The 13,177-nt window shown below is 49.0% G+C and overlaps 1 protein-coding gene across 12 annotated transcripts in view; it reads left to right on the top strand.

Moving 5' to 3' along the window:
- PRDM16 (PR/SET domain 16) overlaps positions 1-13,177 on the top strand; it is a 433,577-nt gene that overhangs the window by 419,390 nt on the left and 1,010 nt on the right. For 10 of the 12 annotated variants that reach the window (XM_033156414.1, XM_033156415.1, XM_033156409.1 and 7 more), the window contains 4 exons: positions 2,024-2,193; positions 3,898-4,072; positions 8,146-8,376; positions 9,848-10,022. In XM_033156414.1, the coding sequence (XP_033012305.1) occupies positions 2,024-2,193; positions 3,898-4,072; positions 8,146-8,376; positions 9,848-10,022 (751 nt within the window). The remainder of the gene's footprint in view (positions 1-2,023; positions 2,194-3,897; positions 4,073-8,145; positions 8,377-9,847; positions 10,023-13,177) is intronic. The other 2 variants (XM_033156418.1, XM_033156419.1) reach the window with 1 other exon arrangement.

Here is a 13,177-nt window from a genome sequence, read left to right on the forward strand (position 1 = left end):
CAATTCTTCCCGGCACTAGTGGGATGTTCAAATCCCTTCTCGACCATGAAGCTCGCTGGGTGACCTTCGGCTGCTCACCAACTCTAAGCCTTGTTGTTGTTCAGTTGTTCAGTCATGTCTGACTCTTCGTGACCCCATGGACCAGAGCACGCCAGGCACCCCTATCCTCCACTGCCTCCCGCAGTTTGGCCAAACTCATGCTAGTCTCTTCGAAAACACTGTCCAACCATCTCATCCTCTGTCGTCCCCTTCTCCTTGTGCCCTCCATCTTTCCCAACATCAGGGTCTTTTCCAGGGAGTCTTCTCTTCTCATGAGGTGGCCAAAATACTGGAGCCTCAGCTTCAGGATCTGTCCTCCCAGTGAGCACTCAGGGCTGATTTCTTTAAGGATGGAGAAGTTTGATCTTCTGGCAGTCCATGGGCATCTTAAGAGTCTCCTCTAGCACCATAATTCAAAAGCATCAATTCTTTGGCAATCAGTCTTCTTTATGGTCCAGCTCTCACTTCCATACATTACTACTGAGGAAACCATAGCTTTAACTATACAGACCTTTGTCGGCAAGGTGATGTCTCTGCTTTTTAAGATGCTGTCTAGGTTTATCATTGCTTTCCTCCCAAGAAGCAGGCGTCTTTTAATTTCGTGGCTGCTGTCACCATCTGCAGTGATCATGGAGCCCAAGAGAGTAAAACCTCTCACTGCCTCCATTTCTTCCCCTTCTATTTGGCAGCCTAATCTACCTCAAAAAAAAATAAAAAAAAATCCTTCCAGTAGCACCTTAGAGACCAACTAAGTTTGTTCTTGGTATGAGCTTTCGTGTGCATGCACACTTCTTCAGATACCTCGTAGGGTTGTTTTGAGGAGGGGGAGAGCAATGTACACCAACTTGAGCTCCTAGGAGGAAGGGAGAGGTCATCACCATCATCACAATCGATCAGATTTTGGGTCCCTGTTTAGCCAAACCTCAAGGTTTGCAGAAGCACTATAATTTTTAGAGAGGGGGGAACCCAAAGTGGGAGGAAACCCCAAAACAGCCCAATAAGGGCTGAGTGTTAGAAGGGAAAGGAAACCCCAGAAAACTGAGAAAAGGATGGAATGGAGTATCCCGAGACAAGGCGTGGTTGGTTGGAACCTTGTACAGGAGCACTCCATTTTGTTGCAGGAACTTCTTGTAATTATTACAATAGTAAATTATTCAGGCGCCGTTATCATTCCCTTTTATTGTGTGGTTTGGCCTTATTTTTATTTCGTTTAGCTGTTTTTGTTAGCTTCTCCACTTATACTTCTGCACAATCCAAAGTGGCCGACAGTAAAATAACTGTAATATCAATAAGGCCTCCCCCGTCTCGCCCCCCCCAACCAAAACAAACAAATATCACAGCACGTAATAACCGTAAAAGCAGCAGTCAGCAAATGAAAGGAGATTGCCTCCCACAGGGGTCCTAGCGGCAGGTGTGGTTGCTTGTTTATTTAGTCAAAACAAAATAAAAAAATAAGAAATTCCTTCCAGTAGCACCTTAGAGACCAACTAAGTTTGTTCTTGGTATGAGCTTTCGTGTGCATGCACACTTCTTCAGATACACTGAAACAGAAGTCACCAGACCCTTATATGCTTATTTAGTTTATTTATTTATATGCTTATTTAGTTTATTTATTTAGTTTGTTTATTTAGTTCTATGCAGCCAATGCCCAGCATGGGATTCTAGAGAGGGTTATGTGTAGCTAAAAAAATAAAAATGAATTGGGGTAATACCGTCCACCTTCAAAAGTTTGGACAAAAAGGCGCAACTTCACCTGACATCGAAATGTATGCAGTAGTGATTTCAGATGAGCTGCGGAGGGGAGGGTGTTCCAGAGTCTGAGGGCAACCTCTCAAGCACCACCACCTCAGGAACTCATAGAATTGTAGGGTTGAAAGGGAGCAGAAACCACAGCCCCCAGAGAACCAACCATTGCAGACAACTTCTTTTACCCTGTGTTATTGGAGGGTTCCCCCCACAATGTCTCTCTTCTTTCTCGCTCCAGATGTAAATATTGCGACCGGTCCTTCAGCATTTCATCCAACCTCCAGCGCCACGTCCGAAACATCCACAACAAGGAGAAGCCATTCAAGTGCCACCTTTGTAATCGTTGCTTCGGCCAGCAGACCAATCTCGACCGACACCTGAAAAAGCACGAACACGAGAGTGTGCCAGGTAACGGGGAACGGTGCAGGCTCAGAATCGTACGGGTGAAATGCAAGCCTTGGTTTTCCCACCACCGATCGCTTTTTAAACGCTTTCTCGGAGGAAGAGAACCCAACGATGAGATCTTTGGATAAGTGTTGCTCCCAGGTCTCTGCCTGGACCATGTCAGTTTGGCTTGTTTTCATTCATTAGACTGATCGTGTGTCCTTCTTTACAGAGGGCATTCCCCTGCATGAAGAAGTCCTCTATTTAAAGGACTGTCCAGTCCAAGTCTGTTTGAATGGGGCATAGCTCTGTGGCATCAGTGCAGTGGCGGAGCAAGGTCAGGTGGTACCCGGTGCAAAAAAAAATTTGTCAAACACACACACACACACACACACACACACACTGCAGTTTTTGGGAACGTTGCCCAGAGTTGTTCAGATTATTTTAAGGAAGGTTGCCAGGTTGATCGCTGGCCATATTTGTGCAATCAGCAGGTAGATCTTCATGACGACGATCATGCCAATCGCGAAAATCCACCCAGCGTGGGGTGAGCACCGCCACACTGATCTGCCCGGGGTGATTTTGTCAACCCCCCCCCCCCAGGCATGACACCCGGGTGGGCCACACACCCCTTGCGACGCCCCTGCATCAGTCCCTAGCCATCTTCACATAGGACAGGGACAGAACCCAGCCTGGATTTCTGGAGAGCTACTGCCAGTCAGTGCAGACAATACTGAACTAAATGGACCGATCTTCTGACTCAGTAGAAGACAGATTCCTAAACAGAATGAACCTTAAGAAGGGGAGAGCAGGAAGGGCTTGGAAGTTGCCCTCCAACAATTAGCACGTGGACTGCAGACTGGGTTGTATCCAACCCAACTAAGTTCTAGTTGAAACGTAAGATAAATGGGCTTAATTTAGTCATGCCCATCCATTGCAATGGGTCTTCTCTCTGAGTAGGACAAGCATTGGATACAGCCTATTGAAATTAATGGATCCAACTTAGTTGCATTCATTAATTTCAGTGGGTTTGCTTTCAGAAGGACTAACATTGAATACAACCTGTTATTGCTGCTGCTGCTGCCGCCGCCGTTCATTAGATTTGTTTGTTGCCTGTGAGGTTTCCAACTGTACTTACGTTGTACTGAAAAACCTAAATATAAATACATTATAATATTGACAGATGCATGCAGAAACACACACAGCCCATCAAAAAATGTTCAAAACAACCCCATCCACCCTCATAAAAGCTGCAGGATGCTTTGGCAGCAAATTAGCAGCAGAGCCATCACGATCATAGCCCATCAAAAGCTGGGCTTTTGGAATGGTTATTATTTTTAGCCCAACACTGTATTGGAATAGCTGGGGAAATTGAGAGCCCAGACATAAGCAACCTAAGGCACATGGACGGGATGCGGACCAATCGCCGCCTCAATCCGGCCCGCAGACAGTCCAGGAATCATCATGTTTTACATGAGTAGAATGTGTCCTTTTATTTAAAATGCATCTCTGAGTTATTTGTGGGGTATAGGAATTTGTTCATTTTCCCCCAAAAAATATTGTCCGGCCCACCACATGGTCTGAGGGACGGTGGACCGGCCCACGGCTGAAAAAGGTTGCTGACCCCTGCATTAAGGTGTCCCCATCCCCCGCCACCAACGCTCTCTTAGCACCATCGTTTCACAGCTCCGCATCTTATTGTGCGCTTGTTCTCTTCCGGCACCGCAGTGAGCCAGCACACGGGCGTCATCACGAACCACCTGGGGACCAACGCCTCCTCGCCGACCTCAGAATCAGACAACCATGCACTTTTAGACGAGAAGGAAGACTCGTATTTCTCCGAAATCAGAAACTTTATTGCAAATAGCGAGATGAACCAATCGTCGGGCTTAGCAGATAAAAGGTGAGTGTGTTTCAATGTGCTTTTAGTGATGGAGAGAGTATGAATTGTGAGCTTCCGGGTCATAATCAGAGGCTAGCCTCGCAATGGAGAAGGGGCCATTTGGTTAGACATTAATTTTGGGAAGGGGGTTGGCTAGCGTTGCTCAGAGGTAGAGCACATGTATTGCTGTTTTTGGACTCCAACTCCCATAATCCCTAGCTAGCAAGATCAGTGGTTAGGGATGATGGGAACTGTAGTTCAAAAACAGCTGGAGATCCAAGTTTCGGAAACCCTGATCTAAGGCAACTTTGCACATTCGCTATGGTGACAGTGACAACCTCAGCAGACATCTGCAAGGATTTTTGGGGAAGAGCTTAAAGGAATTAGGAAACAGCTTGTGTTATAATTATAGTGCACTTCTGACTTAGTTTGGTATTTGCAACCCAGTTCTGCAGTGTGGTGATAAAGCGTGTCTGAGCTGCTTCACAACAGACTGCAGGTGGGGGCTCACATAAGTACTCCTTCATACGAAAAAGGGAGTAAAAAAAATCCCCACACATAGAAAAGTAGTGTTTCAGGGGAAAGGTTGACAGGCTAGATTTCTGAATGCAAGGAATTATTTGTGAGTGTCGGGAATCGGATTCCACAACCTATAAGAAAGTGCTTTCCTCAGCCTCACCTTGTATAAACGTTACTGCTAATTTGATTTTTAGATTTCAGCGTGTATGGAACTCCCTGCCACGGTAACTCAGGGCTGCTGAATGTGACCTTTCCCCACTGCCCCATTCCCTTAGAATGGCTTCGGAGCCTCTTGGCAGCTTGATACAACAGGCTTAGGCATGAGAGGGACACCACACTGGCTTTGATCTCTTTGCAGCCAAGAGGAAAATATGGCAATCTCATTCAGTAACAAAACAAAACAAAACAGAAACCCTGTGAAATAGTTTGCTTTTAAAACTTTGTGCTTTAGATCTAAATGAGAAAAGGAAACCCTGAAAAGTCAAGGGTGGAGTTTTGGTGGAAAATCAGGAATCTTTCCACGTTAGTTGCAAACACACACAAATTGATACCAAATTAGAGGTAGAATCCTCAGCAGACTGGCATAATTGATCTCTAGGGTGAATGAGATTGGGGGGACCTGGCTTTCGTATGTGTGGTTTTTTGTTGTTGTTTTTTAATTACAAGCAGCTTCTGAGCTTGTTTAGACTATGTGATGAGATGCAGGGCTGACAGGAAGCTTGTGTGCTCCCTACCCTTAATTTTTTAAAACTTCACATTGACTTGGGGGGGGGGGGATATTTAATCTGCTTAGGGACCAAGAGAAGAAAATAAATAGGGTCCTTTTTGTACCCCGCACACAAATACACTCTCTCCCCATCCTACTAGGCAGTGCCAGTTGCAATTACGATCAGGCTATTCTGATCTTTCCAAATGCCGTGTAATGTGAACATGGACATTTAAGAAAGAAAGAAAAAATACTTAATTTGTGTTTTTTTATGCATCGAGAATTCCATGTTTGGAGTGGGGCCCCCAAGTCAGACACTAATCACGGCATTTCTGATGGCTCTTGAGGGTCGATGCTTATTTTCTGTCTGGGACAATGTTGTTCCTGGATCCTGGTGGGCCTGTGGCAAAGATATCATCTGAATTAAGCATGGCAAGCTGTCAGCGCTGGGTTTATAGCCAGCCAAGCATACAGAACTTTGAAATGAGTGATGTCATTCAAGTTCCTTATTTACCTGGCATGGGCTGTGAACTTCTCCAGCTCAGCTGTGTTATATAGATTAAGTGTCATTTCCCTCCAACTTAGAATACAGGCAGTTTCACAGCATCAGCGAAGATCCCTGGGAAATAAAAGTTTTCCAAAGTGCCTTGAGTATACTATGGCAATCTCAAACACCATGCAAATTGCTGCTGCTGCTGCTGCTTTTCTCACCAAGGGACTGGAAGCAACTTAACATTAAAGACAGCCAACGTACCTTGAGGACTATGAATGCAACCTCCCAGGCAGGACTGGAACTTAGAGGGGAGGGGTGTTATGTACTGAGTTGAATAGGATCCAAAATGCAGCAGTCTGATTGGTCCTAGAACAATAGGATTCAGAATGCAGCAGTCGGATTGGTCCGCAGGAGCCACCCAATCCAGCTCCAGGTGGAAGTGAATCCACAACCCGATTGGCATACAGGAGTATCCCAGAATTAGCCAATCATGTGGGGCCCATAGTGTATATAGTGTATATAAAGCAGACGTTTTGCAGACGTTTTGGGGGAACTGCATTCCTCACTACTATGAGCTGAATAAAGTGCATGAAATTCACACTTGACTCGGAGTATATTTCAAGCAGCCAAGTTAAAATCTAAAAAAAGCAAACAGACCCAGCTGTACAGATAAAAGGCAGGGCTTAGTTATTCTACCCCACTAAAAGAAGCCACAATTCCAATCCCTTCAAATTAAGGGCCAAAAGCCCAGGGAAAGTGAAGAGCCTTAATAGCAGGGGTGTACCTATGAGTTGGTCAGGTTGGCCCACCAAGAGCACAGACCCAAAGGGGTGCAAAAAGTGTGTCTCTTTGCTCTTGGACAGAGTGACTAGGAGCGTGCCTGCTACGAGCTCTCCGGGCAGCTTTTCCACTGCTCCGGGCAGCCAGGCAAGGTGTGCAGGCTGCGCTAGGCTCCTTGGCAGAGAAATTTGGTCCCCGGCAGGGGCCACTACAGCTGCCCCTTTCCCCAGGGGCATCGTTAGATGTGTGAGTGGAGTGCCCAGTGGAGTTTGGGGGGGAAGAAAGAATGAGAGTGGGTGAGAGTTGGAGGAGGAGAAAGGAGGGAATGGAATGGGGGGGGAGCAGCAAGCCGAGGGAGGAGGGAGGAAGGCAGACTGGACCAAGGTGGAGGAGGGGAGGCAGAACAGAGCAGACCTGAACCTAATGGTCATGGGGGAAAGTCACTGGCAAATGCAGAAAGCGACAAAAAGCAAAATTTTTGAGTTTCTGGTCCATGGTCTCTCCTGACTTCAGAGGCACAAGGGAACCTAGGTATGCCTCTCCCTGAAAGTAGATCCATTAGTACCTGAGGTGCTGTAAGGAGTGTGCTAAGCTGTAGCCCATGAAGCTGTAGGCTGTGGGACATGTACTTTCCTGGTAAAAAGCATGGGACACGGGTGGCGCTGTGGTCTAAACCACTGAGCCTCTTGGGTTTGCCAATCGGTAGGTCGGCGGTTCGAATCCCCGTGACGGGGTGAGCTCTCGTTGCTCTGCCCCAGCTCCTGCCAACCTAGCAGTTTGAAAGCACGCCTGTCCAAGTAGATAAATAGGTACCACTGTGGCGGGAAGGTAAACAGTGTTTTTGTGTGCTCTGGTTTCCATCACAGTGTTCCATTGTGCCAGAAGCAGTTTAGTCATGCCGGCCACATAGTCTGGAAAACTGTCTGTGGACAAACGCTGACTCCCTCAGACTGAAAGGGAGATGAGCGCCGCAACCCCATAGTCGCTTTTGACTGGACTTAACCATCCAAGGGTCCTTTATCTTTACCTTTTTACTTTCCTGGGCATAAGACATTCTCAAAGGAGCAGAGGTTAGGAAGGCATGTGGATGAGAAAATGTCCTAGCCAGGGACGTCTTAGCCATTGAGGCTACTGGCGCAAGGCGCCATGGCCTGAGGAGGGCACCTGCGCCCTCCAGCCCCACCGGCAGCACCGCTCTCTTCTCGGGCTGTGGACGCGGGGAGGCTGTCAGCGAGCTTCCCGTCAGCACTGCAGCCATGGCTCCCTGGACGGCAGCACCACACCGCCGCTTCAGCCGAGCAGGCAGAGGCGGAGGTGGGGGTGGAGCACAGCTGGCAGCGTCCCCACCTGGCCCTCCGTGCCCTCCGGCTGCCTGCCACGCCTGGCCCTGCCCAGCGGAGCACGAGGGGCGCCAGAGGGATCTTCACACCAGGGCACTGGATTTACTTAAAACGGCCCTGGTCCTAGCATATTTCTTATAACCCAACAGTCGAAAAGCACCTTTACAAAGATGGGCATGACTCTCAAGCTGAAAGTCCTCTTTGCTCTCTGTTTACCGCAACCCCCGTCTGAAACCTTTGCGTTTGCAACCCACAGGCCTGAAATCCAGAATGCTGATGGCAACTCCCAGTGCCATGGCCTCGCAAATGACAAAACGGAGGATGTCAACGAGGAGGAGGAAGAACTGGAAGAGGAAGACGATGACAGCCTGACGGGGAAGTCGCAGGACGAGACGGCGTCGCCGACGACAGAGCCGCAAGGAGGGTATGAGGATGAGGAAGATGAAGAGGCCACGTCCCTTACCATGAGTTTTGACCGCACCCGAAGGTGGGTGGGACAGGACTTTCAGTGTGTGGTGGGGGGAACGCCTGCTTTTCCCACCCCTCATTGGCAAGTCGTGGGGGGGGGGATCGTGAACCATCCATTCGGTGTGGCTATAGCATCCGCCCTAGAGATGCGTCGGCACCTCTCCAAGAAGGGAGTCTAGCTCAGCTCTCAGCAGCATCCCATGCAAGCTTCCGCAGGCTGCAGAGAGAGCCTTTGGGCACCTTCACACATCTCCACTTCATCCAAGGCATCCGGGGATCATGGGAAATGCAGTTCCCATGGGTCCCTGTATGTCCTGGCAGGCACGTCTTAAGGTTCCCTCTAGCTTGTGTCCCTCCCAGCATGGATGAGAACTCTCAACCTCACGCAAACACACACCCGGCTGGGAAATAAGGCATAGCCAAGTGTAGTATGGATCACCCAGCATTTTTTAGGAAAGACTGTGAGGCTCAATCCACTCCCGAGGCCATCATCAAGAACATGGCAGTGCCTAAAACCCTCTAGGCTCGCCATATTTCACCTGCAGTTTGTGAGGCCCTTGCTGTTTTTGCTCCTCACCATGGCATCACCCTGAAGGAGCAAGGTGCTCCGGAGCCTAGAGGGGACCTTTTGGACTCTTTTGTCTCCATTATGAAGTCCATAACTTTCAGCTGCACACACACACACACACACAAACACACACACACACAAACACACACACACACACACAAACACACATATGCAAGCAGACACCCGCAGCTTCCTCCTCCTTGGTCTCATTGCTGCCCTTTGTAGAACTTGGCAGGGAGGAGGGTGGGAACAAATCTAGAACTGTTTGGCTCGGCCTGTCGTTGGCTCTGGCGCCACCTGCTGTTGACCTCCCTGCCTTCCACCCTACCATGCAGGCAAGCAAGAGGCATTCTCAGAGTGCAAGGACACAATCCCGCCAATCAGAAGCACTTAGTGGGGGGGGGCATAGCAGGAGCAATGGGGTCTGGGGAGAATCCCAAGGGCTGCATTGCATAGCAGGGCCAGGGCAAGCGCATCCGGCCTCCGGGCCTGAGGTTCCTTGCCTATGGTGCAAGGGGGCACTGAGAACCCCTTTGAGGCGTCTCCAGGGAGAGCTCCCCAGCTGGGCAGTGAGCACCAAACATGGGCGCATGCAGCACCACGTGCCAGTGAGACGGTGTGCGATCGAAGCTCACACAGCCATGCCCACGCCACACTTTGCTTGTTCCTCGGTGTCATTTGCAAGCCCTACGTCTGTCGGTCCATGTGCCTGTCTCTCTCTCTCTTTCTCTCTCTGTGTGTGTGTGTGTTGTGTGTCTCCCTTTCACACGTCCTGCATGTAGCTTCCGGGCAACTCCTCCACAGTCTGTGCATGTTGTCAGCCCCTGCCCGAGTTTGGCGACGCTCACCGTGGCCCCGTATGTGAACAGTCAGATGCGCTAACAGGTCCACCCCTCCCCTCCCCTCCTGGTCATTGGTACAGGTGTGTTGAGGAGGACGAAGCCGGCCTGTTAGATTTGGAGCAGTTACCGCAGTTTGGGAAGGGGCTGGATCTACGCAAGGCGTCCGAGGAAGCTTTTGAAGTTAAAGATGTGTATAACCCCACCTTAGACTCTGAGGCAATAAAACAGACTCTGTACAGGCAGGCTAAAAATCAGGTAGGTGTACCCTTGGGATATTTTCCGCAGTTTTCCCTCTCGTGGTGATGAAGAAGGGGGTTCAGCCCGTTTGGTTTCCTTTCCTGGCCAAAGGTCCCCATGAACAATGGCCAACACTGGGAACTCGCAGCCAAGCAGTGGCAGGTCCCGCAAAACAGTATAGGGGCATGTTTTCATCAGGATTTATGGGTTGGGTTGCCTACCACTCTAACCTCAGAGGCGATGTGGGAAAGACGAATGGGTCAATCTGCATGGCCAATTTCTCTCAGGTTTTATAGGCTGAGCCAGTGTTTTGAACATTTGCTGTGGGGAGAGGTACCAAGAAAATGCATCAAACATGGACATGAGTTGCTAGAAATTTCGAGGGTCTTTTTCTCAGTGGTGGGGTAGGTTGCATACCTTACTTACAGGAGAGGTAGCCTTGGGTAGATGGTTTGGTGGTGGGGTTTTTTATTTCACTTTTTTTAATAAGTCTGAGAACTTGCCAAGTACAATTGGCAGCCAGCAAACCTCCCCATCTTGCCGCATCCTTCAAAATTCCTTCCTTTCTGCACTAGATCACCATGAAATGCTAGCGGCTAGAAGGAAGCCAGAAGGCTGTGGAGCAAGACTAGCCATTGTGGTCCCCTCCAGATGTTTTTGGATACCAACCTCCATCACCCCTGTTGATTGAGGATGAAGGGAGTTGTAGCCCAAGCAAACCAGGAGGTCACTACCTTGCCTACTCCTGCTGTAGGTCACAGGTGGAGAATCTGTGGCCCTCCAAGTGTTGCTGGAATAAAATTCCTATCATCCCTTGCCATTGCCCATGCTTGCTGAGGCCCATCGGTGTCCAACCAGTTCTGGAGGACCATAGGTTCCCAGCCCTGCTTTAGAGAGACCAAGATGCTCGCTGGCCATTTAATTATGGAGAAATAGGTTCAACCCATAGCTTGCCACTCCTCACCTCGAAAAAGAAGAAGCAAGAATCCTTGGCAGGAGCATTGGTGGAGTGGCAGAGATCCTTTCAACTGCCTCTCAGATCACCACTCAAGAAACATTGCTTTGCAAAGTGCAAAGTTCTGTTGAGAGCCCAGCTGGCTGCCCACCTTCTCAGCTTGTTTGAGGACCTCCCTCTGCATCGATACGTGTACAAATTTGGGTGGTGGCCTTGCGGGTTGCCTCCAGCTGAGTTCTGCTCAGAGCAGACCCATTGAAATGAATAAGTCTAAGTCCTTCATTGCAATGGGTTTTCTCTGAAGATGGTCCCTATGCAACACAACCCCAGTATTCATGCACCCTGTCACAGCATCCCTGATCCTGGGGAGATTTGAGGTCCGTGAAAATTCTCTCTCATAGCTCCCCCTAAGCCTTTCTTCCGAGAACTGCAGTTATTAAGGTTTTTAACCTGGGAAGATAGAATTGCTGTTTAAACCAAGTCTGTAGGAAATACCCTCCCTGACAGTAGCTGCAGAGAACCTCAAGCTCCCCTAACTTTTGTTTTGTGTGGGAAACTTAATTATCATGTTCTTCTTCGTTGAGAAAGAGAGGGAGGTCTCATTTCCTGTTTCCATGCATGTCTCTTTGTCTTTGTCTTTTTAATACTAATATGCTGAAAACCTACTAATTTTTATGGACTTTGTGTTCTCTGTTCCTGTTTCCCTGCAATTTCAGTCTTGGTTTTTACAGAGGGCTCCTGTTCTTGCTTTGCTACAATGGTATATGAACCAACACCACCACAGAATTGTGATTTGGCCAAAGGCAGTAGGGCTGAGAAGGAGGGAAAACACAGGATTTCATTTCCCAAACCTAAACCTTTTTGCTGTTCACTCCTCTTTTCCTAGTGAGGAATCCTGCACTCATCTCCCTGGATTCCTATGGTCAACATTTGTTATTGGATCCCAGTAAGATGGGGAAGACAGGAATTTTTTCCCCCTGACTGCACTTTTCTGATACTGAATCAGATCAATCAGTCTGGTGGAAATGGCATCCTCTGGTTGGATGGCAATGTGTCAGGGATTATTTAACTGTGATTCCTTCATTCCAGGGGGGTGGACTAGATGGCCCTTGGGGGTCTCTTCCAACTCCACAGTTTCTATGAAAAAAAACTTCTCCCCCTGGATTCCAGAGCAAGGACAGCCTCAGAACTCATCCAGTTCAAGCAGTGGTGCCATCAGGGGGCAGAGGTCCAGGGATGCCCCACTCAGCAGAAATGAGTAGGATGCCTCCCTCCCACCCCAGTCCAGCAGTGCTCTCTTACCACATTTGGAAGCAAGTAGTGACATTGCCATCTCAAGGGTTAGGCTAGCTTTCTCAGGCTCCAGGGCCACATTGCCACCTTCCACATTGCCACCTTCCAAGCCCCCAGAGGCTACATGCCAGAGGTGGCAAGTGTGGCTTAAAAATGGGCATGGCCACCCCACGGTTGGCATGCATAGACACACCAGAGCAGGTGGGAGGCAGGTCACCCCCTTCCCCATCCATCCAATCAATTATTTGGTGCAGGGCAAGGGGGCAACCTCAGTCAGGAAGTGAGGGAACTGAAACATAAGGAGAGAGATCACATGCCTGAGGATGAGATGTGTAAACTGAGCCATTCTGATTTCCCAGCCTACCCCACCCCCCCCCCCAAAAAAAGCAAGAGTAGCCAACATGGCACATTCAAGAGGCTACTGAACTGCAACTCCCATCATCTCTTGGCCATCATAGCTGTCAACCCTCCCTGCTGTTTCCCAATGCTTCCCACAAAAAAGGGAAAAGGTTGACAGCTATGCTTGGCCATATGGGCTGGAGTTCATGGGAGACAACCTTGGCCACAACTGAGATTTAATCAGAGTAGATACATAAAAATCAAAGGACCTTGGGCGGTCGTGCCCATTTGCTTCACTGGGTTGCATTCAGCGCTAGCCCTGCTCAAAAAGGAAACCCACTGACATTAACGGGCATGCCCAAATTAGGTCTATTGATTCCAGTGGGTCTACTCTGAGTAGGACTTGGTTGGCTACAAGCCAGTGGGGGGTATATTCTGAGCGTGAAGAGCGCCAGTCCCAACTCTTGAAGTCCAGCAACATCTGAAGAGCACAGCGCTTGCTACCATGGTCCCATGCAAAAACACGCCGCACCTCCAAGAAAGTGCTCTTGCACAAAAGTCCCTTGAAGTGAATGGGGGTGATGAC

The sequence above is a fragment of the Lacerta agilis genome, chromosome 8, assembly GCF_009819535.1.
Source record: "Lacerta agilis isolate rLacAgi1 chromosome 8, rLacAgi1.pri, whole genome shotgun sequence".
Taxonomy (NCBI): domain Eukaryota; kingdom Metazoa; phylum Chordata; class Lepidosauria; order Squamata; family Lacertidae; genus Lacerta; species Lacerta agilis.